Genomic DNA, 24,975 nt, shown 5'->3' with positions numbered 1-24,975 from the left:
CCATACTAAATAAAATTAACTATGAATTTTGAAATAGACTTGGAAAATATACCATGACTAGAAAGTAAGTAGTACACTCAAAAAATCATTTTGAGTAAAGAGGGAAGTGGGTTGAGAAGAGCCTTACTTGTTGGATGGAGAAAAGACGTGTGGAAAATGTATTTGTGTGGGAAAATGATCAGAGAACATACAGAAATCAAAGATGGTGCTTAAAGGCATTGTAACACGATCAGTGGGCAAGTGTGGTGATTCAGTATAAGAGTGGAGAGTGAGTGGAGACTGATCATGTAGCCGTGCAGATCTAGAGCACCATCCATGCTTGCGTAGGTTCATCAACGATACAAAAATCCAGCTGAACCACGCTCGTCAAGGAAGCTGCTAAGAGGCGTGCTCGCCCAGCACACTCGCTCACTGCTGTTGTATCAAGATAATGTTAACACTTCCAAACCTTCGTGGAAATCGACACAATCTAACTCTTCGTGGCAGTAAAAGGATCAGGTAAGGTTTCAAAATAGCGAAGCACATTGTCGATGTCTCGAGCTCACTTTTATCTATGTAGTAAGTTACAAGTCATACCAAACATTACATGGAAAATACTGTACTTATCTCTAAACAAAATATGTGAAATACATATCTTTAGGCAATCCTACTTAGGTTTCTACTTCTCTCTCTCTCTCTCTCTCTCTCTCTCTCTCTCTCTCTCTCTCTCTCTCTCTCTCTCTCTCTCTCTCTCTCTCTCTCTCAGTGCCGTGATGCGGCGTGAGTCACATACAGGAGGAGTTTGGAGGTTCTTATTCCACAAATTTTTGAAGGAGAATTTTCATATTGCGCAGCTTCACCTCCATGTTGGGGAAGCCTGCTTCCAGTTGTGCCACCACGCCGCCGTACGCCTGGGCTCGCGCCGCCAGCCTCTCCTTCACGGCTTGCTGCGCCTCCTCCCCCGCCGCCGCCAGCATCTTGTAACGGCCCTCCCGCACCGCCGTCAGGTGCCTCAACCTTGCACGACACTCCTGCAGCCGCAACTGTTCCTGCGGGATATCAAAACTTATAAAAACCGAAATTAACAACTTAAGTTGTTTCGAAAGTTTCCTTAAGACGAAAATTTCATCTCAGTACAACACAATACGAGCCTTGCACGACACTCCTTCAGCCACAACCGTTCCTGCAGGACACCTGTCCTTTTAGTGACAACAATGAACATAAGTTTAATTTTAACAGTTTCCGTAGGGCGGACATTTCATTTGAATATAACATGGAGTAAGAAATAAAGAAAGCTGTGCACACTTGATGGACGAAAGCTTATGTACCTCCTGTTTCTTGACAAGCTTCTGCTCGAGGTGCGTGGCTGCCTCCTGCAGCAGACGAACATTGTGTGCGTAGAGCCGCTCCTGCCGCTGGCCTTCCTCACTTAGACGGTTCCTCTCGTCTCGCGCCGCCCCCACCGCGGACTCAATCTCAGACAACTTCTGTTCACCAGATCACGAGAGGAAGACGTGAGGCAGGCACGGCAAGATGATGGTAAGCAGTATGTGAGTAGCGGAAAAGTGACCGTCCTCGTATATTTGAAAGCGGGATGAATGAGTGAAGCATTCCTAAGGTTTAATTGATGGTTATCTCATTGCTTAGCCCATTCACTGTCGTATAGAAGACTTGACCGCACTGAAAACACTATAAATAAATAAATAAATAAATAAATATATATATATATATATATATATATATATATATATATATATATATATATATATATATATATATATATATATATATATATATATATATATATATATATATATATATATATATATATATATATATATATATATATATATAAACACTCCTAAGAAAAAAAGGAATCAAAAGAGTAGACTTTCCAATTTCTAGCAAGTATAATGTTTTGTAGTGGTTGAAGGAGAAAAGAGAAAAGCATAAGAACGTAAGAAAATAAGGGAAGCTGCAAGAAGCCATCAGTCCTACACGTGGCAGTCCCTGTGGGAAACACATCAACTTACCCGTATTTTCACTATCATCCTCATCCATGAATTTGCCTTATCTTGTTTTAAAAGCTCTCTAATGACTCACCACTAACAACCTGATTACTGAGTCCATTCCATTCATCTACCATTCTATTTGAGGACCAATTTCTTCCTATTTTTTTTTAAATTAACTTTATCAAGGTTGAACGAATGATTTCTTGTAGTTTTAATCAAGGAACGATAAATCAATAACACTGTAAACCTAATACCTAATGTGTGCGTCAGTTTTTCAGAATGCTTCAGTCTTTACCTTTGTGTTCTTTGTCAGCTTCCTTTTCAGTATGTCTTCGTGCATAAGTGTCGTGGCTCGGGCGGCGTTGGGGTCGCGGCGCAGCTTGGAGACCGTTGCCAGCGTGCGCGTCTTGAGCGCTGCCTCCACACTCACGCTCTGCTCCAGCTGCCCCGACAGTTCTTTCTGAGTAGCCTGCAGCGTCCGCCAGCGAGCCTGTGTTATGGTTGTCTTAGTAGGTGTTCTGATACTGCTATGTGCGTTGCTGTTTTAGCTATGCTAGATTTCTTGTGCTACTATTACTGCTGCTGCTGCTATTTCTAATACAACTACTAATACAGCAACAGCAGCAACAACAACAACAATAACAACAACAAACTACTACTACTACTACTACTACTTTCATCACCAAACACAGACAAGGCTGAAGTTTATGCTTGCTGTTTTTGGTATTTTAGGAAAGGTTTCATTTACATTCAGACATTTTTAATAATTTTCCCTTCATTAGTTAAGCACTGCATTTCACCTGCATGCGAGTGATCTCTGTCTTCATGGCGTGCAGGTCCCCTTCCGTGCCCATGTCCTTCTTCAGGGTCTCCTGGATATCCCGTAGCTCCGCCAGGCTCTTCTCCCACTCTGTTCTCTCCTTTGTGGCCTCCAGCAGTGTTCCTTCTATCTCCTCTCTCTTGTTCTTCAACCCCTCCAGTTCGCTATCCCTCTTGGCAGCCTCCTGCTCCATCTCCTGAACGACAGAGAGGTGTGACTTGACGTTAGTGTGTAAGTACGCAAACACTCTCATAACAGTACAGTTTATATTTAATCCTGTTCCGCACCCCAAAAGTTTTTCGTTGGATGCTAAAAACCCACGTGCAGTTTGGCGAGAAGTTGAGTTTCAGAAGCGTCAGCCTCTCTCGACGTAGCCTCCCTCAGCTGGGCTTCCTGGTGCAGCCTAGCATCCACTGTTGCCAGGGCGCGGTGAAGACGCTCCCGCCGCCGCTCCGCCTCCTTGAGGGCACTGCGCTCCTGGTGCACGCCACTCTCCAGACGCGCTTGCCGCCCTCGCAGTGCACTCAGCTCTAACAGGTAAATCATTCTTGTTTTGTTAGTTATTAATGATGCATTAAATGACACAGCAAACACAAAACTTATTGCCAGGAAAAAAAAAAAAAATGTACGTGAAACAATGCACGTAAAACAAGAAAACAAAGTTAAAAGAAGCTATCACTTGAGTATAGAGAGATGTTTGGTCGCCACACAGTATTGGAGGTGAAGTTGAGCACCTTGCTGGAGGCGTGAAATCTTCTCGGTGAGGATGTCCCGCGCGTCGCGAGCCTCCAACAGGTGGCGGTGCACGGTGAGCGCCTCGTCCTCCAGCACCGCCCTCTCCTTCATGCGGTCCTGCAGCAACATTCGAAGGCGCCGCTCCTCACGTTCGGCGGGTGGCGCCTCGCTTCCCTAAGTCATGAGTCACCAGTAAGTTGACATGCATCCCTTCTGCTAGAGGTGTGCGTGGCGCCTAACACCATAAGCCCACACACGCCCCATACACGTATTTATACATGTATTTGTTTACTTATATCTATCTTTTTATTTCTAACAATTTCCATGTGCCCACACTCACATTCCATGACAAAACCCGCACTCGTCTTACTCCTACAAACTCTGTGTCTTTTACCTGCTCCCTCCTCTCCCAGCAAAAAAAAATAAAAAAATAAAAAATGCCTGTTTCATTAATAGCCAAACCGTGATTGGCTTAACTATCTTTATATACGTTAATACATAATGCGTTACCTATAACTCTATGACAGCCGCAGGTTGGAATGATCTCTCCTTGAAGGACAGAGAGGGAACGCACCAGCGGCCACCATTTCAAGGAGGAAGAGGACACGTATATCTGTCACGGTATGAAGCTGCAAGGACTCACCTGTGCCAGCTCGATTGCCTTGGCCAGCTGCTTGTTGAGACGATCCACGGCACACTCATTCCCACTGATCTTCTCGTGGCCTTTCTTTAGATCTGCCTCCAGCCTGCGCGAAAACGAATAGTGTTTGCTGTAGTTCTTCCAGAACTGCGGCATCTCCCATGTGCACCAGACAGACTCGCGCACTTGACTCACTGATACACACTTGACGCAATACATAACTGACGTGGTACTTACTTATCGATGTCTGCTTGAAGGCGGTCCAGGATGGCTGTCATGGAGTCCTTGGTGGTGGTGTGGGCCGAGACACTCACCCGGGCGTCTGAGGCTCTCAATGCTGCATCAGCCGCACTCCGCTCCTTCTCTATCAGTTCATCCTCCTACAAGGCCACATAGCTACAGAACACCTTGGAGTGGTTTTAGTAACTGCAAAACACTTGACCCAAGAAATACTTGAGAAACTTTGATTGTATCTTGTGGTGAATCAGTTACGCAAATCGTTCTGTTGGGCAGCTTCTGGCAAACAAGCTTCAGAAAGTATGGCGCAAGAGAGAGAGAGAGAGAGAGAGAGAGAGAGAGAGAGAGAGAGAGAGAGAGAGAGAGAGAGAGAGAGATTATCCAATCCACAAGGGAAGAGGACAAACAACAAGACTCACCAGCTGTCGGCACCTGGCCCTCGCGTCCGCCACGGAGCGGCGCAGGTTGCGGGCGGCCCTGGTGGCGGCAGTGTGATGCGCCAGCCTGGCTAGCGCCTGATCCTCAATGCGCCGCCAACGCTCCGTGGTGATCCTGATGTCGTTATACGCTCGTTCTATCATCCGCTTCTGCTCGTGCGCCTCCTGCGAGTCCATCGTTGAGCGAAGCGATGAGGAGTTTGGGACGGGGAAAGATTATTATAGGTTTACCTTAAAGTTACTCTTGTAACTGTCTTTATTATCCACATGTAACACCAAACCATATTTTTCCCAGTTAGGTCGAGGTCTCAAACATTCACTGCCAAAGTAGCATCCTTGTCCGACGCTTTGTTAAGATTTATTTGCGAAAAACGATAGGACACGGAACTTTAGTAGTACTGTACGTAATGAGTTTTCATTAACTTAATCACAATTTGCTTTTAAAGAGCAATACGAGCGAGTGACTACTACTATTACTACTTCTACTACTACTACTACTACTACTACTACTACTACTACTACTACTACTACTACTACTACTCCGCACCTTCTGCTTTGTGTCGCAGCTAGACTCCAGCTGCTCCACCGCCGCCGCCAGGTCCTCGTGTCGCTCCGCCAGCTGCTGTGCCTCCTCCCGCACCCCCGCTAGCTTCTCCCGCTGCTTGGTCACGTCACGCTCCATCCGCAACAGTCTGCAGCCACAGGGATGCTTAAGACTCTCCCATAAACACGCCCGCACACTCTAAACCACAACTTCAACAATCAGTCTTATAATGCTGGTAGTGTTCCTTATGACACAGACTTCGGAACAGAGCAACTGGATAGCCAAGAAAATTGAGTGGGCGCTTTTTGATAAGTTTTGCAACCATTGACTAAAATCCCTCTTATACAGAAAATCTTAGAAATCTTGCATTTTGTGTTATATGCAAAGCAACAACAAAATTTTTTTTTCTTTCCTTCAGTGTTAGCACTTGATCTGTTCCTCCGCGAGTGTCACTCTTTGAACTGTGCGTTGGTCGTGTCGCGCGATTCTTACCGGCAGGAATGCTGCTCGTGCTCCAGCTGGTTCTGTCTCACCTCCTTCCTTGTGTTGTGAAGCTGCGGCCCGAATAATATATAAACTAATAGACGAATTAATACGTTATAGCTGCAATAAATTATCGTATTTCTTCATTTGTATCTGACTATTACACACAATCTTATTTATTTTCCTACCAATGTACTCCTCCTCCTCCTCCTCCCACCCTGTTCCTTCCCGCCCTTCCCCACTCTTTCACCTCCATACCCTCTTCCCTCCCTCTCGTGCCGCACCCTACCTGTGCCTTCAGTCCAGACCGCTCCGCCGCCAGTTGCTGCAGATGCTCTTGTGCTCGGCTGTGTTCCTCAGACCGCCGCTGCAGGACTACCACGTTCGATTCCCACGCCCGCTTCACCCCCACCCCTTCGCACTCTGGAAAGTGATCAAGTTGTAGCGCGCGCTACACACACACACACACACACACACACACACACACACTCTCTCTCTCTCTCTCTCTCTCTCTCTCTCTCTCTCTCTCTCATCCATCCTTTTCCATCTCTTCTGTCCTCATCCCGCCTCCCGCCTCCCTCTGCCCTTATAACCCACCCAAGTGAAGCAGTTCCTCTTCCTGCATTCTGGCTCTCTCCTTCAGCGCGTGTGCCAGCTCCATTTCCTCCCGCCTCGCCTCTTGCAGCGTCCTCATGGTGGTGGTCTCTCGCTCCAGTGCCGCCGTCAGCCTCTCCACCAACAGGTCCTGCCATTGAGCGAAGTGTGTCAGTTAAGCCTTTCACTTCGGTGTACAACAATTTACAGCACTTAAAGAATCTTTATAAACATCTCCAAGAAAGAAATGGATTAAAAAAAGAACGGATTTTGCTTTTGAGTTTTCCGGGTTTTATTTTATGCATTTCTCTCTCTCTCTCTCTCTCTCTCTCTCTCTCTCTCTCTCTCTCTCTCTCTCTCTCTCTCTCTCTCTCTCTCTCTCTCTTATATAGAGAAGAAACAATTCACTGGTAACACGATATGTGAATAAAATTATGGAAAAAACATTATAGTATTTTCTTCTATGCTTTGATTACAGAGGCAGATAAAACATTGCCTTGTATCATTTCATTAACTGAGGCTTTCATCTGTATATAAATGTGTGAATCTTGGAAAAATATCAAACTTACCTGCAGCATCTTGTCCTTTTCGAGAGCCGCACGGTCCCAGGCAGTTTTGTGCAACACGCGGGTGAGAGTGGTCACATCGCCCTCACTGTCTGCCCGCGCCGCCTTCATCACCGCCACCCGGGCCCCAAGCCGCTCCACCTCCCGCTTCATGTCCACCTCTGCAACACATCACTCACGGCACTCCAGGTGATATGAGCTTCTGTTCACAGGATTGTTAAACGACAAAAGTATCGTTACGTATCCTTATCAATCTGCTGACAGTAAGAATAGCGATGTCTGAAAAAAATACTAATTTTATTTGTTTTAAGTGTTATTTATTACAAGAAAACACGTGCATTACCTCAATAAGTAATCTAAATCATACGCCTTGTTTGTCTTCATTGCAGCTGGAAATTTTTGTAGGAAAATTAAAAAAAGAAAAGAACGCCGCATGTCTCTCGTTAACCACTGTCCTTTGTAGCGATACGTAGCTGCAGGTTGACCCCTCACCGTGCCTGCGAGCCGCTGTCAGGGCCGCCACCACCTCCTGCTCCTGACGCAGCGCCGTGGTCACTGACTCCCTCGCCGTGGACAGCAGCTCCCTCGTTCGCCGACGCTCAGTTTTTGATTTATCAAGGTTGACCTGTACCGGCACAATGCAAAGCAAGGAATTACTCTGTTAGTTGTTCTTTATCGTATAGGCAGGATTTACTGTAGATGTGCGTTTGCCAGTGTGAATTCAGATGGTTTTCTTATGCATCACTAAAGAGAGGAATTACTCTGCAGCTGATCCTTATTGTATAGGTGGATTGTTGATGTGTTTGGTTCTCAAATAGTGGAACTGTAATTGAATTGACTCAATAGTTAGGTTGTTAGTGCTGAGTCATTATGAAGCTTTAAAAGGAGATTAAAAAAAAATTACAAATGAGGATGACAGGTGGAAATAAGTAGGTATGTTTCATACAGGGACCACCGCGTGTACACTTGACAGCTTCTTCAAGCTTCCCTTATTTTCTTACCTTCTTATTTGCTAGTGTGATGTCAGATTGTTTTCATATGGATCACTAACCACTGGATGATAAAATTTATATGTTCACTCGATCTTAAATGAACACAGCACCTCCCAACCACCCACCTGAGCCCTGGTGACAGCCTGCTGCACCTCAAACATCTTGGAGCCCAGCGTCACGTTCTCCCGCTTGAGGTCACTTGTCTGCTGCCGCTGGAAGAGTCACACCCCAGCAAGGTCATCACACACTCCTTGGAGCAACTCGGCGGGTCTTAAGCCAGAATCATAATGGATGCTTCTCTATGTATCTTGTTATGAAAGGAAAGATAGACACTAAGAGGGTAAACAACAACACCAGCACCACCACCAACAACAACTACTACTGTACTACAGTTACATCAACAATAAAGATCTATAAAGGAAAACCTTGTCAATCTGTCACTAGGACCATAAAAACAACCTCAAATAACAGTGTCACTTCAGCTAGAGCCATTTGAAAGTAATGGAGGTGCGGCTAGAAGTGTTTCAGAATATAGTCCTGGCTACTGAGCAATCCCAAGTGAGCGACAGTCCCTCACCAGCTGCATCAGGCGAAGCTGCAGTTGGCTCTTCTCTTCCTGAAGCTGCCGTCGCTTTGCCTCCTGGAAACCTTTTAGCAGAGGGTGTTCTGGCCCCAGCGTCTGCAGCACCGACGCCCACGAGCTACCGCCGCGCCCTGCCACACACACACACACACACACACACACACGCACATTAAAAGTTTTAGTATCATTCAGGAGACAAAAAATAGTAAATGACTAATGAGTTTCTTTATTGTCATTTCATTTATCCATGAGTTAAGCTTTACACACCTGCTGGCTCTTCTGGGGGAGGCGAGGCGGTGAGCTGGGGCGAGGCGAGCGGGGAGAGAGGCGGGGAGGGCTGCTGATGCTGGGCTGGGACTGCTGGGGGAGGAGGGGACTCGCGGGGCGGCGGTGGCGTGTTCGGGGATCCTTCATCCCGCCCACCTGCCTCCCATCCTTCACTTCCCCCGCCCTCCTCCTCTCCGTCACTCAGCACCACACCGGCATCACTTCCCTCGTCCTCCCGCTGCTCCTCGATCTCGCCCTCCCGCTCATCCATGGCCCAGAAAAGGATACACTAACTGTTGTCATAAACCTTGTGTTGTTGGTTCAAGGGTAAACTTTCATAATGAAAGTTGCATTGATGATTACTACAAGGCGTTTTTCAGTTTCCTTCAGCACCAGTGACCGCGTCTGGCTGATTCACGCAAGATTGACATTTCACTTCATTTTCCTTCACCACAATTCTTCCATAGAATACGAGTTACACTTCACTAATGGCTTACGAATAATCTGGACGGCCACAAGCAATCTTTTCATATACTGAGTCCCGTATGAATATTAATGTGAAATCCACGGCGTACAATGCACATGCCAGACACGACTGCGGGACGGCTGGTCATGCCACTAGGCGTCCCAGTTGTCATGGCAACGAAGCAGCAGCCTTCGCGTCTACTGTTGTCATGGTTACTAATTACGCTCACCCTCGCTGTCAATGTGCAACAGGCATGATGTACGAGTTTTACGAGTATTTATGTATGATTAATGTAATGAAACTTAAAACACGTGATTCAATACAAGTAAAAATGTTAGTATATGATTTTAAAAAAAATGCAGTTAAGATATGCAGACGAAAACACACTCGAGTAGTATTATATAAATACTCTTATTACGTAATATTAAAAATATTTTCATTCCTAAGACGCACATTTCCTGAAACTCGATAACAGAATAAATAAATAAATAGATAAGAAAGAATCGAATTTCATCAAGTATGATAACGAAAGTCATGAAATCGTCAAATTCAAGACAGAACTAAAATGTCAAACAAATTAATTTGGACAAAACAATACCTTAATAGTTGGACAAAATCATTATTTTCAATCCAATTTTACTATCAGTGCAATTCCAACAACTAGCACCTCAGACCAAGATCAGTTCCTTCTATATAAGGTTCACTAAACACCCATACTGAGATGATCACACAGGTGCATAATATTTCCAAAATCCCACACTGACCTGTCATCCCCATCATTTTTTTTTTTTTTTCTTCCGGGGACAAGATTCGTGGTAATCACCCAACATAGTCAGCATCTCACCAGTTTCCACATCACCAATGAACTTTACAACCAAGATCCAACACTGAGGCCCCAGTGGCAGAGGAGGCAATACTATTGCATATCATCACACCAATCATTCTCAGGTCAGAATGGCTATTACTGACCATAATGCTGGGTAACCACATACCAATAAACACTCTTGTTTTTTTTTTGTCATCTAATTATTACACATACAAAAAAAAAATAACAATAATAATAATTTACATGAAAAATTAGGTACATTTATAACTATGTGCATTATTCAATCTAACTCTTTAGAACAATGGCAATAAAACACTGTACATAAGCCACACATTATATACCTACTATATATATATACATGAAAAATTAGGCACATTTATAACTATGTGCATTATTCAATCTAACTTTAGTACTATGGCAATAAAACATTGTACATAAGCTACACATTATATACCTAGTATGTATATACCACAATACAATACAATGTTTGGCATGGGGTGCAGTTGAACACAAAATAAGAGCAATATACAGTTATACACCATGTGTATAACTGGATAAAATACTAAAGTAGCAAATTTGGCATTTTGTACTGATGTAATGATTTACTATTGTAATATTTCTGTATAAAAACAAAATCTATATTATTACAAAATGTCTTCAGGAAACTTATATCAGGTTGAAAAGATTTAACTCTTAATACTAGCAGTGACTTTTATATTTGTAAATTTGAGTTCAAAACTCTCTAAATACAAGAAACATTCAATAATGTTTGAGATAACAAGATATAAAACATTCTTTATACTTGTAATTGAACAAGTACATAATCTGTTATTTCAGTAGCTCTGGTAGTGTCTATTATAATATTTCTGTGCAATATACTTAGTATCTGCATGTTGTTGAGAGATGATACTATAACACTAGTTACATTATTATGGTCTTTCTGATTATCACTGTCACACACAACACTTACTATAGCATGGATCCTTAAGACACAATGTCAGTGAGGCATATGGATTATATATAACAATTATACTGTGACACATTCACAAGACAAATTTGTTAGATAATTTGTAAATTGGAATGTAAATGTTGGCCAGAGATCACCATCCTTGTTTCACAATGGTGAGAGCCTACAGTACCTGCTGCATGCAGACCAAACTGATGGAAAGACACCACAATCTTGAGGTGATCTACACCAAGTCAGTGTGACATGAATTGCAAAATTATTTCTGCTGATCTGTCTATCTAATAGAGATGCACAATTCCTTTCCTCTGTTGAGGCAGTAAAGTTAGGTCATGTAAATAACAAGGTACAAATATGTGCCCCACAATAGTCTCAATGGTATTTAGAATGAAGAGCATGGATTGTTTGATAAATCAGCATTGTGACTATCATATCTCAAATATTCATACCACAAATTCATAACTGACCATTTTATTGAAAATATGTAGTTGGGATAGATTAAATTTCACTCTTGTTGTCAGTGTCTCAGAATGCTGATGGTAATGAGTGTGTCAGAACCATGTTATGTTACTGAACAGATCTATTTAACCATTCTAAAGTTTTGTTCCCTGAACATCCACAGCACTGCACCTCACAGTAAATATTGACCAGTAAGGATGATAACATTACATGTTTCACACAATATAACTTCAATGGCTCCAAACTAGAAACAAGAATACAGAAGGAACATTTTCAAACATTACAGGGAAACAAGTATATATTAACAGCATCACTAACAGTTCACAGCCAGCTTGGTGTCTGAGGCCCTTCAACTTGGAATGCTGCATATCCACAAGTTTCATTGGTTACACATTCCAAAGAAAATAATGTTCTGGAGATTATCAATTCTCAAAAGTGATTCTATAACTGAACATCCAATGAGCTTGGAAGTAAAACAGTCATCTTATGAAACTTCAAACAATGACACAAGCAAGTGAAACATGAACAATAGTCAAAGGGCTAAGATGTAACAATAAGGAAACAGGACACAAGAGATGCTTATGGTGTGAATTATTGATGGTAAGGGTAAGTTTAGAGATGAAAGAATCACTAGTGCACTGATATGAAACACCCTGAGATGTCTTGTTCACCGGAGATGGACAGGGAGAAATAACGAAGATATACAAATGTGCAATAAATGTTGTGGGTGTGAGAGAGCAACTCCATGATAAATTAATCAATATATATAAGAGAGAGAGAGAGAGAGAGAGAGAGAGAGAGAGAGAGAGAGAGAGAGAGAGAGAGAGAGAGAGAGAGAGAGAGAGAGAGAGAGAGAGAGAGAGAGAGAGAGAGAGAGAGAGAGAGAGAGAGAGAGAGAGAGAGAGAGAGAGAGAGAGAGAGAGAATATGACTGGGTGTTTTGGATGAGGTATGGTTCTAGTACAGCCATCTCAATAATGAAATCCTAAGGAATGGCCATCAGAGTACACAAGACTAGATTACTCATGAAATCACTGAACTAAAGATGACAAAAAAAAAATTATCCATGACATCACATCAATCCTGGTGTATTAGGACCTCCCTTGTTGAGCTAAGCACAATATCTTCTATAACTGTTTTTTTCTTTTATGACCTACTCTTTTTATTTCTCTTCCATCTATGATACCTCCTGACTGCCATCACTGCTACAATCTGCAACCCTTTCTGCTCCCTAGAGTAAACTATACTCTTCCCTTCTCTTTCTCTGATACACTTCCTCACCTAAAAAGTTGTGGCACTCAGTTTCTAAAGATTAAGTCTGGAAATCAGTACATGCATCCTCTATAGTATCCCACCTCTACTGTACAAGTTTAGTTAATAAGTCAGAATTATCTCTCCTCAATTTACTTAGGAGCTGACAGACTGTTCAGCCCAGCACTTCAGGCCACTCAGCATGAGTTGATGCATTAAAGAATGTCCTGTCTGACTGAAAAGGCTGGCCAACAAATCTGTCCCTCAATAAAATAATAAAATAAAAGTAAAGAGCTTACATGCCCTTGAAACGCAAGCAAGCTGGCTAACTTATCAATATCCATGAGTCTCTTCATTAAGGTTGATGAGAACAATTTTTCCAGCCTACAAAGTTAGTAAGTGTGAATAGTATTGATAACGGACAGAATTTATTAGTGAGACCCATTATGGTCCAGGCTCTTTATTAGTGCCTGACTGCCTGACCTGTCAGTCCACTTCTGGCATGGAGAGGCAACCTCTACAGTCTGAATGCATTACAGCAGTGTTATGGTTGGAATGGAGAAAAATGGATCTGGTTGAACTGAACCACATCTGAAGTAAATGTCAAGTAGTGTCAATGACAAAACTATACAAAACACAACTTGCTCTTTCCAAGGCATGGCCCCATGGTCACATCACTCCATGTCTTCCTCATCACTCAGCTCCCACACCTATAAATCAGAAAACAAAAGAAAAAACCTCATTACTAAAATCTTACTGCTGTATAAATCTATATTTATAAATTAACACATGACTTTTACCTATGATTGCTTTCAACAATTATTTTTAAATACATATAACATTTATTTGAGAGCATTATGATGGGAGTGTATGTTAACTACATATGGCTTACTAGATGCTCTCCTTTTATCAAAGCATGAAATTTTTAGCAAGCCTAACTGATTTACCTGAGAATCATCAACACAATGATGAAGTCTGCTGAGGCCAGACACCTCTTCCAGGTATGCGGTTGAATTAAATACTTTCAGAAGAAATTCAAAACCTTCTTCCATATAAGCTTTCAAAACCTAGAGAGCAGGAAACTGTGAATCAATATCATTCTGGAACAAAGATCTGATGTTCATTATTTAAAAAATAAAGAATAGTATACACAAAAAATTCATCACTCACTAGTCTTGGTATAATTTGCAACTTATAATCATTTGTGGCATTCACAACAAAGCAATGTGAGACATGCCTCCCTGCAGCAGCCTGAGCACTGGTCAAAGGCCGTTGATGCCGGAGTGAGGAGCTGGTGTCTTCCCAGAAACCCTCGTAAGGAGTGAGGAACTGGACCTAAGACTCCCTCTTTCACATTGCCTTGCTCTTTTACACTGGCCTCTGCTAGTCCTCTGAGGTGAAAGCAATTAGTAAAATTAAATACATGTATGAACCTTGGCTGTGGACATTTAGAAAGTGTTACAAAATACAGTTTCATATTTGAGATGTCAAAGAAGAAAGATGAGATCCTACAGGGATGGAAGAGAATAAGAAAAGGCAAGGAAACAACTACTACTTGCACCAAGGGTGCAAAGCACCCTCAAAGTGTTCCCATTATGTTTTCCAATATGGAAAATATCACTCCAATGAAATAGATCACACAACTTATCACAGTTGAGCACAACATATCAGTTACTCTAAGCAACCACCACGAGAGAAATGTACCTGTCAGGGTGTTGAAGTATTGCAGCTAGGAGCTCAGTGACGTGGCCAGCTGCCAGGTAGGACACCCCAGGCCGGGTCACCGTACACTGCTGGTCCAGTGTGCGGTCGTGTGTTGACTGCAAGACACAGGAAAAGTAATAGGGGAAGGAAAAAGCATAAGAGTGTGCCTTTACATGGCATATAAAAGAAATAACAAGGAAAATAAATAATGCAAATACTGTATGTAAATCAAATGTCTTACAAATTATTGACAGAATTACTAATCTGACCCACTCACACTCACATTTCCTGGAGCAACAACGTCATTACAAAAGTAGCAGCCCAGCATTTTGCCGGGAATGGAGTTGCGGGGAATGGCTGTGGTGGAAGGGAGGGAAGCCTCCGTCCCTACTTCCCTGATTCCATGTCGCATCACCAGGAAGGAGTCAAAACCCAAGGCAGCGGTGAGAACAAGCTGGTTCATGAATGACAACATGTTATGATGACACCCAAAGCTGTTGTACTTAACTTATGCTTTGACAGCGTCATTTCTGACATACGGAAGGCTTCTATTCTCAAAAGTCTAGTGTGAAAACTTACCATATCTAACAGATCTATGCTGACCTATCTAATGCCCAACACTGATAGATAAATTAGTAGAGAGGCAGAGAAAGAGATATAGATGCAGACAACTATAGAAGGTTATGAAAGCATTTAAGAGAAATACAGAGGATGCAAAAGGGAGAGCAATATCCATGGTAGAAAAGAGCTAATATTATATAACATAAAGGAAAGTTTTGCATGAAAAGATACTTCTGATAAATATGTAGCATTTCTATCTATCTATATACAAAGCCAATGTCCCCCATGAAGAGAACTTGCCAAGAAATGATGTTCATACACACACTCACAGTCATACCCACAAGTTATGGTATTAACAAGGGACAAGCATCAGCATTCAGCTTTAGAGGCATCTGATATTTACAGCAATAAGTAAGCACCTTTTGCTTAGCAGCACCAATTACTGTAGGAAGCCATCTGCTTTCCCTTGAGTCCATCAGCAGGAAGATTGCATCGTGTTCATCTATAAGGTGCTCTAAAGTGGACACGTCTTCCTTCACTTGGTTCAGCAAACTTTCCCCAACAGTGTGGCCTGGCATGGGAATGCTCAACACTACTCCTTTACTATTCTGAAAATAAAGGTATGTTTGTGCAAGCCAGTAACACAGAATTATATTCACAGTGTAAAATGGCAAATACTAAAACACATTAAAATACAATACCATTATTCCACAAACTACTGACCCAGGAACATCTACTATAAGCAGATCCTTCACAACATATGCAACATCATCAACAAATCACATTTACTTTTTGGTAAAAGCTTTCTTTTTCACATGGCTGGCTGATCCTTGGGGAAAAGAGGTGTCACATTACAAAAAATACTGAAAATAACTTACAAATCTAAACAAGAGGAACTGATAAACCAATATTTGTACATAATCTACAAACAGATTTCAGTTTTTTTACATTTCCTTAAAAATGTTTTTACACATCTATAAGTTCAGTAGGCAATGTCCAGAGACCTAAAACAGCATACATCACATCATGAAAGGCAGTATGGTACTGAGATGTATGAGAGGAAAAGGAAAAATAATAACACCAGGTAAAGATTATCCTTGAGCAACACACTGATTACAGTGACAAAGTAAATTATCACTGCACACACACACACACACATTATCTAGATATACAGGGTAGCCTTTCCTAAATACAGTACACTTTATCTTCATGTAAGTTGGTAAATAAATTTAGTGTCAACAATGGTTAATACCAAGACAGCACACAGTGTGCCCTTAAGTGAGGCATGATGATAAAATCTTAATGGTGATTGATTCATTACCCTATTTTACAAACCATCTTTGGGAAGATCTGGAGCAGTGCCTCAGCAGCAGCCACAGCCTTGTGCCGCCCTCCACTCTGGCAGTCACCGAAGGTGAAGAGATTCTGTCTGACTGGGTTACTGTAAGACACCTTTGCACTGTCCACCAGAGTGATGTGTCGCACACCCCACCCCTGCAATGTCATCAAAGGTAACATTTGAATTACATGCATACATATACATATATACCATATTTCAATGATGTGAGATAAATATGAGCCACACAATATAATAAAAGACAAAAAGAAAAATTTAGTCTTCATACATGAATTTAGCTTCTTGCTAATATGTGCTTCATTGTTCTCGTTATGGAATCAAAATGCTAACAAAATGAAATTTAAAATCTGAATTGTAGATGATTTGTTCATATACATGCATGAAAAATCTGGGGAAAGATATATTTACCATGAGGCACCGCGCCACAGCACAGCCTAGGGTGCCAGCACCAAGCAGGAGGCAACGGGTCTGCTGCACCACACCCAGGTTGAGCTGAGGCGCCACCCGCCACCGCATCAGCTTCAGGTTCAGATCCACTGCAGACTCCGCCAGCCTGTGCAGAAAAATGGACAATTCATAACTGTGACAATGTAATAAAGTATTTAATTTCAATGGATTTTGGATCAGAGCTCTACATCACATGAGATACAAGGAAATTTTTATGAAACATATTATTCACTTGGATTTAACTTATATGAGATTCCCTTTTCTTTAAAATACAAGTACAGCCATGTAACAAAAATCATACAATGGAAGAGCTCCAGCTTCACTTATTTCAGCAACTCATTTGCTTACTTGGTGGGATCCATATTTGCTGACAGGTTAACCATACGAGGTCCCATCTTCCCTCTTTCATTTTTCTCCCAACCAAGGCACAGTGGCATCTCTGAAGGACTGAGTGGCATTGGCTCCTCACCCAAGTCAACCTCAACCACAAGGCTGTGAGAAGCATCTTGCACACCATTCCTGGTTCGTACCCTCAGACACAACACCTTATAACTCTGCCACTGCTTGGACCTGGAAGTGACAAACAAACTTTATGGTGATGACAGTGATCTCCCTCATCTGTAATGAAATGATTAGTAAATGAACAGTCCTTCACTACAACAGTACAGTCACAATGCATGTACCAGCTGACAGCCGCCAGGGTAAGCAGGTTGCGTAGTGTCCAGCCTGGGTTGCTCAGCAGAGTGCTGGGGTCTGATATGCCTAGATACACCTCTTGGTTGGACTGCTGTAAGAAGTAAGATAAATAAATAAAATGAATAAATAAATAAATGAATAAAATAAATGAATAAATATAAAATATAACTTTTCAGAGAATAATAAAAAGCTGCAGCTTTAGAAAATGTTCCACAATATATATATATATATATATATATATATATATATATATATATATATATATATATATATATATATATATATATATATATATATATATATATATATATATATATATATATATATATATATATATATATATATATATATATATATATATATATAAGTTGTTGATAATTTCTTCTAAATAATCCTCAAAAGTATTTCACTCAAAGAGAATGCAATTTAATTCATCAGTAAATTCACAGCATAGTAATAAACAGAGACTGGGTGAAGCTTTCTGAAACACTTCAAGAAGCTAAAGTTACAGTATGTAATGCCTTACATAAGCACTAAATCTAGTCATGAAATACTCAGCACAAAAACAGAGCAGCTCACAGTGTCAGCAGCAGCCCTAAGGTTTGGGTAATTCCTAAGAGGGTGAATGGTGAACTCTTCCCCACTTTTGGTGACACAGAAGAAGCCTTGATCAAAGTCAGCTTCTTGATCTGTATATGATGCTAGCAGAGAGGCAATCTGAAATAGGTAAATAAATTTGATAAATGTGAAACCATGACATCTCTGGCTCTGTTTCAAAACCATTACAATGATTCACTAATGCATATTCAACTACTAATCATTTTATAAAACAATTAACTTGAATATACCAGTATACCACACATTTCTTGCTAATTTAATTGGCATAATTTTACACAAACCTCTTTCTGAGTTAAGTCATCAGTGAAGGACTGGGGTGGCTTCTTATAGACAGCCTTCGGATAAGTGAAGGCTGGGAAGGCAAACCAGTAATAGAAATGATACTTCTTCAGATCCTGTGGAAAAAAAAAGAAAAAAAAAATTATCAAGTTGCTTAAGACAATCTGGTGGTTATCATTATTGTGGCCACCTACAAATTTACGAGTATCAATGTTCATTACCAAAATAACTAAGTAAACTATTCACAATTCCATAAGCACTGAAAAAAAAAGCAATTAGTACTGAGACAAAATTTACCACAATAAAAAAAATAGATAAAACAAATAAATACTTGAAAATCAAAATTAAAATAATGGAAAATGTCTCTTTTTTGTTCTTACTCAATGACAAGCAAAAATTCCCAGGAATGATTACAGAGAGCTGCATCATAGAGTTGGCAATGATAACAGCAATGGCAATGAAACACCTGTCCAGTTGATGCAGCAAAACTTGAAGCAAAACACAAGACTCACAGCAAAGGTAAACATAAGGAAGGATGCTAGCAGTGAGGGGTCCTGCAGAGCTTGGCCTGAGGTGATGGCTTCCCAGAGAGTGGTGGCACACGCCTTCAGCAAGTCTTGTTTGTTGCGATTCCGGAACTCCTCGATGGTGTTGGTGTTGATCAGAGTCCCTGTAGCATGGCAGGACCACCTGGATGCTGCTTTTCTCCTACAAATACAAACAATGCTCAGTTCTCTGCCTCCACCTGCACTACACACTCAGTATGTTGCTGCTACTCGTACAACAAACATTTATAGCCTCTCCAACAAACAATGGCTACAGATTGCTTGCATTGCTCTTCCTTTATATGTATTACAAAAAATATTTTCTCTAATACCACAGATTGCATAGAGAAGTGCACATAACAGCTTAATTACAACCCAAATGTCTATGGCTTTTGAAAATCCACCTGGTTTTCCTTATACGTATTATGTGATAACCAGGAAACCTATTCTATTTATTGAGATGTAGTCTTAACACACACACTGCAATTATATGAATGTAATCTGAGACTAAATGAAATTCACATCAGATTTTATCTCTTATTTTTGTAAAGGAATGATTGCACCTGAAATGAACCACAATGAACATATGCTACATCAATGATTCTCCACTCACTCTTGTATACAAAATTTTATTACACCAATACCTACTTATCTACTAATATATTAAGGTGTATCTGAAATAATTACTGTACCTTTCCAGAGCATCATATTCCACATGGAGGCGTGGTGGCAGCCCAGGGGCATCAGTGTTGGTGTAGCTTCCCACCACTGGGACAGCCTGCTCACTTAGCTGCAACACATCCAGCTGTAAAGGGGGAAGTCATCACCTCATGGCGAGAAACAACATTTTTGTTGAGTGACTGCATGCTGAGCACATTACAACACCTCTATCCATCTCCTTATCCATGATTTACTTGCCAATTAAGGTAATGCATAAACATAAAAAAATGTTGGTATGATTGTCTGGAATAATAAAAAAAATATGATGAAACAGCTGCAAAATTCATGTACATTACAGACACACAATTAATAACATATATCAGAAAGCCTAAAGCCTAAAGAAATCATTGAAACAATCACTTACTATTGACAACAGAAACTGAATCAAACAAACTGTATCTAAATAAAATCAATGAGCATATGTACAATGTAAAAATAAATGGACATCATCATCATTATCTAATAATGTAAGAATGCGTAAATGCTAAAAAATAAATAATGTTATGTAAATGGTATGCACACAGAAATGAAGGAAAAACTGATTTCATTACATACATTCATGTGATATATCTTTCTTAATTAAACAAACAACTTTTTGAGGAAATTCTAGGACAAATGTCTTCCAACAGTAATAACAACAACAATAATAACAAAGTGATATGTGAGTACCGTACATTCTCAAGAGTTGGAAAGTGACCAGCACAAACACACACCTTGAGCTGAGTGAAATGGTGCCAAAACCCGGCATCTACTGCTGAGCTGAATGGGACGAACTGTAAAATGGTTGGTTCTCTCGCCTCACGGTCCATGCCAGCTGCTATGCCTTCCCTTGCTGACATTTTCTGTAAAGAGGAAGTGATGTCATTCCAAGATGAGACAAATATAAGGCTGCAAGAGACCAGCCGTTGATTTATTCATTTACCAGATGACATCCTCACAAACAGAGCTGAATTAAACTTAAATAAAAAAAAACACCTGGCAGTTTTCTATCAACTTCCCAAATTGCTAGATTACCAAAGAGATAATTACTTTGATTTGTTAGAAATGGGAGCCTTTAGATAACTGAGGTTCCAGTGTGCCTTGTATATAATATATACAAGGCACACTGGAACCTCAGTTATCTATGTAGGTCAACCATTCATATGAAGGCAAGCATCCTTTAACATCTGCCTAATGAAAAAAAAAAATATTAACCTTGGATTGCTGTGTTGCTAAGAGAGAGAGAGAGAGAGAGAGAGAGAGAGAGAGAGAGAGAGAGAGAGAGAGAGAGAGAGAGAGAGAGAGAGAGAGAGAGAGAGAGAGAGAGAATGAATGAATGACCTGCTCCTCCTTCCTTGTTCAGTCAGCTTTTAAAAATAATATCGTCCCCCTATGAACCCAATACATCTCAAAATACAAGTCCTTTTCCTGGTAACCTCAAATATTACCCTCCCTCAACACAACCTGTAATGCACCACAACGCCTCACCTTTGATCCTGCAGCCGTGGGGAAGAGTCTCTGATGTGATTACTCCACATAAACCAATAAATGGGCGTTACCCTACCACCCTCCCCGCCTCACAGCTGACACTCTCCTCTGTTTACATCACGTTGGCGATAGTACAGCATTCATAACGGGGCCACTCTTTGCTGTCTCATTGCTCGCTGTCTGTTTTTTTTTTTTTTTTATGTAGGAAGGACACTGGCCAAGGGCAACAAAAATCCAATAAAAAAAAATATGCCCACTGAAATGCCAGTCCCATAAAAGGGTCAAAGCAGTGGTCAAAAATTGATGAACAAGTGTCTTGAAACCTCCCTCTTGAAGGAATTCAAGTCATACAGAAGCAGGCAGGGAGTTCCAGAGTTTACCAGAGAAAGGGATGAATGATTGAGAATACTGGTTAACTCTTGCGTCAGAGAGGTGGACAGAATAGGGGTGAGAGAAAGAAGAAAGTCTTGTGCAGCGAGGCCGCGGAAGGAGGGGAGGCATGCAGTTAGCAGGATCAGAAGAGCAGTTAGCATGAAAATAGCGGTAGAAGACAGCTAGATATGCAACATTGCAACGGTGAGAGAGAGGCTGAAGACAGTCAGTTTGAGGAGAGGAGTTGATGAGACGAAAAGCTTTTGATTCCACCCTGTCCAGAAGAGCAGTATGAGTGGAACCTCCCCAGACATGTGAAGCATACTCCATACATGGACGGATAAGGCCCTTGTACAGAGTTAGCAGCTGGAGGGGTGAGAAAACTGGCGGAGACGTCTCAGAACACCTAACTTCATAGAAGCTGTTTTAGCTAGAGATGAGATGTGAAGTTTCCAGTTCAGATTATAAGTAAAGGAGAGACCGAGGATGTTCAGTGTAGAAGAGGGGGACAGTTGAGTGTCATTGAAGAAGAGGGGATAGTTGTCTGGAAGGTTGTGTCGAGTTGATAGATGGAAGAATTGAGTTTTTGAGGCATTGAACAATACCAAGTTTGCTCTGCCCCAATCAGAAATTTTAGAAAGATCAGAAGTCAAGCGTTCTGTGGCTTCCCTGCGTGATATGTTTACCTCCTGAAGGGTTGGACGTCTATGAAAAGACGTGGAAAAGTGCAGGGTGGTATCATCAGCGTAGGAGTGGATAGGACAAGAAGTTTGGTTTAGAAGATCATTAATGAATAATAAGAAGAGAGTGGGTGACAGGACAGAACCCTGAGGAACACCGCTGTTAATAGATTTAGGAGAAGAACAGTGACCGTCTACCACAACAGCAATAGAACGGTCAGAAAGGAAACTTGAGATGAAGTTACAGAGAGAAGGATAGAAACCGTAGGAGGGTAGTTTGGAAATCAAAGCTTTGTGCCAGACTCTATCAAAAGCTTTTGATATGCCCAAGGCAACAGCAAAAAGTTTCACCAAAATCTCTAAAAGAGGATGACCAAGACTCAGTAAGGAAAGCTAGAAGATCACCAGTAGAGCGGCCTTGACGGAACCCATACTGGCGATCAGATAGAAGGTTGTGAAGTGGTAGATGTTTAAGAATCTTCCTGTTGAGGATAGATTCAAAAACTTTAGATAGGCAGGAAATTAAAGCAATAGGACGGTAGTTTGAGGGATTAGAACGGTCACCCTTTTTAGGAACAGGTTGAATGTAGGCAAACTTCCAGCAAGAAGGAAAGGTAGATGTTGACAGACAGAGCTGAAAGAGTTTGACTAGGCAAGGTGCAAGCACGGAGGCACAGTTTCGGAGAACAATAGGAGGGACCCCATAAGGTCCATAAGCCTTCCGAGGGTTTAGGCCAGCATGGAAAACATAATTGCGAAGAATTTTAATACGTGGCATGAAGTAGTCAGAGGGTGGAGGAGAGGGAGGAACAAGCCCAGAATCGTCCAAGGTAAAGTTTTTAGCAAAGGTTTGAGCGAAGAGTTCAGCTTTAGAAATATATGTGATAGCAGTGGTGTCATCTGGTTGAAATAGAGGAGGGAAAGAAGAAGAGGCAAAGTTATTGGAGATATTTTTGGCTAGACGCCAGAAATCACGAGGGGAGTTAGATCTTGAAAGGTTTTGACATTTTCTGTTAATGAAGGAGTTTTTGGCTAGTTGGAGAACAGACTTGGCATGGTTCCAGGCAGAAATATAAAGTGCATGAGATTCTGGTGATGGAAGGATTAAGTACCTTTTGTGGGCTACCTCTCTATCATGTATAGCACGAGAACAAGCTGTGTTAAACCAAGGTTTAGAAGGTTTAGGACGAGAAAAAGAGTGAGGAATGTACGCCTCCATGCCAGACACTATCACCTCTGTTATGCGCTCAGCACACAAAGACGGGTCTCTGACACGGAAGCAGTAGTCATTCCAAAGAAAATCAGCAAAATACCTCCTCAGGTCCCCCCAACTAGCAGGGGCAAAACGCCAGAGGCACCTTCGCTTAGGGGGATCCTGAGGAGGGATTGGAGCGATAGGACAAGATAAAAATATGAGATTGTGATCAGAGGAGCCCAACGGAGAAGAAAGGGTGACAGCATAAGCAGAAGGATTAGAGGACAGGAAAAGGTCATGGAAAGGTAATGGAAAGTGTTGAAATCATTGATGTGGTTTTGAGTGTCTGTGTGTCTGTATCTCTCTCTCTCTCTCTCTCTCTCTCTCTTGGTGGGATTAAAAGCAGTAATAATTTTAATGTTTATTGTCACCCCTGGCATGAACAAGTAACAGAAAACGGGAATATAGATCAAATATCAAGTTTTCATTATAAAAAAATAAACTGACTGAAAATAAAAATAAATAAATAAGTAAATAAATAAATGATCCTTGCAAGTACTTAGACACACTTAGAAGTAATAATAAATAAATAAACTGGATATTAAAATACTTAAAACACCTTAATAAACGCTAGGCTGAATTTAAAACTCAATTTAAGCCTTTTTCGGCCTTGTAATTGTATTTAAGCTTTCTCCTTCCTTCCACAAACCTAAAATACTCAAAACAACATTAAAACAGCCTAAAAACATCTACAAACACTGAAAACTGCCTTCAAACACTAAAAAACGGATTCTCACCTCGTATCTCGAAGCCTCGGTCCAAATATTCATTGAAGGATGGTCTGATCAGAGAAGCGCTCAGTCCTCCCTCCTTCACTGCCCCTCCTTCAGGCATCCCCAAGGCTCCTTCGCCTCCAGGCCTCCCTCCTTCACTGCCCCTCCTTCAGGCATCCCCAAGGCTCGCTTCATCTCCCTCCGTGTGATATCCCAAGCTCTGCACCCTGTAATATTAGGAGAAATGTTAGTCTTAGGATGTCAAGACTTCTCTCGCCCTCTCTCCTTCCTAGAGATTGAAAAGTGCGTGAAATTTGAATGTTTATGACAGCACTGGTGTGTGTGTGTGTATGTGTGTGTGTTTTATTGCTAATTCTCTCTCTCTCTCTCTCTCTCTCTCTCTCTCTCTCTCTCTCTCTCTCTCTCTCTCTCTCTCTCTCTCACGACTGTTTCTCAAAGCCACAAAGATGATTACCAGAGTTTTCAAGGGTGTTTCTCCTGTTAATAATGTAGAAATGTTGTAGATCTGTCACTAGAACTGTAAAAACACCCTTAAAAAAGCGTGTCACTTCAATTACAGCCTTTCAAAAGCGTGTTTCTCCTGTTACTAATGTAGAAATGTTGTTAATCTGTCACTAGATCTGTAAAAACAGTTCTATCATGATGATGATGATGATGATGATGATGAACGCTCACATCTTTTGCTA

General features: G+C 41.3%; 2 protein-coding genes across 7 annotated transcripts; both read right to left on the bottom strand.

The window, feature by feature from the left end:
* Positions 1-519: 519 nt before the first annotated feature.
* LOC135103369 (coiled-coil domain-containing protein 40-like) lies at positions 520-9,160 on the bottom strand. 3 transcript variants are annotated; one of them, XM_064009461.1, is made up of 18 exons: positions 8,890-9,160; positions 8,617-8,753; positions 8,165-8,251; positions 7,540-7,672; positions 7,051-7,208; positions 6,485-6,632; positions 6,177-6,310; positions 5,897-5,958; positions 5,408-5,552; positions 4,843-5,025; positions 4,424-4,566; positions 4,190-4,292; positions 3,546-3,720; positions 3,133-3,341; positions 2,792-3,007; positions 2,287-2,481; positions 1,308-1,466; positions 520-1,028 (listed from the first exon to the last, which is right to left on the bottom strand). In XM_064009461.1, the coding sequence occupies exons 1-18, from the start codon at positions 9,158-9,160 to the stop codon at positions 792-794; spliced, it is 2,895 nt and encodes a 964-aa protein (XP_063865531.1). In that variant the 3' UTR covers positions 520-791. The 3 variants fall into 3 exon arrangements, with proteins under 3 accessions (XP_063865531.1, XP_063865532.1, XP_063865533.1); XM_064009462.1 differs by lacking the exon at positions 1,308-1,466; XM_064009463.1 differs by lacking the exon at positions 8,890-9,160 and having other exon boundaries at positions 8,165-8,346; positions 8,617-8,755.
* On the bottom strand, positions 8,833-21,400 carry LOC135103370 (ubiquitin-like modifier-activating enzyme ATG7). Of its 4 annotated transcripts, none has more exons than XM_064009465.1 (16): positions 21,249-21,400; positions 20,495-20,623; positions 19,754-19,866; positions 19,029-19,224; positions 18,519-18,632; positions 18,199-18,336; positions 17,607-17,710; positions 17,272-17,493; positions 16,885-17,029; positions 16,455-16,613; positions 15,539-15,727; positions 14,836-15,012; positions 14,559-14,674; positions 14,092-14,245; positions 13,802-13,921; positions 8,833-13,564 (listed from the first exon to the last, which is right to left on the bottom strand). In XM_064009465.1, the coding sequence occupies exons 2-16, from the start codon at positions 20,618-20,620 to the stop codon at positions 13,529-13,531; spliced, it is 2,109 nt and encodes a 702-aa protein (XP_063865535.1). In that variant the 5' UTR covers positions 20,621-20,623; positions 21,249-21,400; the 3' UTR covers positions 8,833-13,528. The 4 variants fall into 4 exon arrangements, with proteins under 4 accessions (XP_063865535.1, XP_063865537.1, XP_063865536.1 ...); XM_064009467.1 differs by having other exon boundaries at positions 14,842-15,012; XM_064009466.1 differs by having other exon boundaries at positions 17,607-17,707.
* Positions 21,401-24,975: the final 3,575 nt, after the last annotated feature.

This window comes from Scylla paramamosain, chromosome 9 (assembly GCF_035594125.1).
Source record: "Scylla paramamosain isolate STU-SP2022 chromosome 9, ASM3559412v1, whole genome shotgun sequence".
NCBI lineage: Eukaryota > Metazoa > Arthropoda > Malacostraca > Decapoda > Portunidae > Scylla > Scylla paramamosain.
This window is presented reverse-complemented; position numbering and strand designations above follow the sequence as displayed.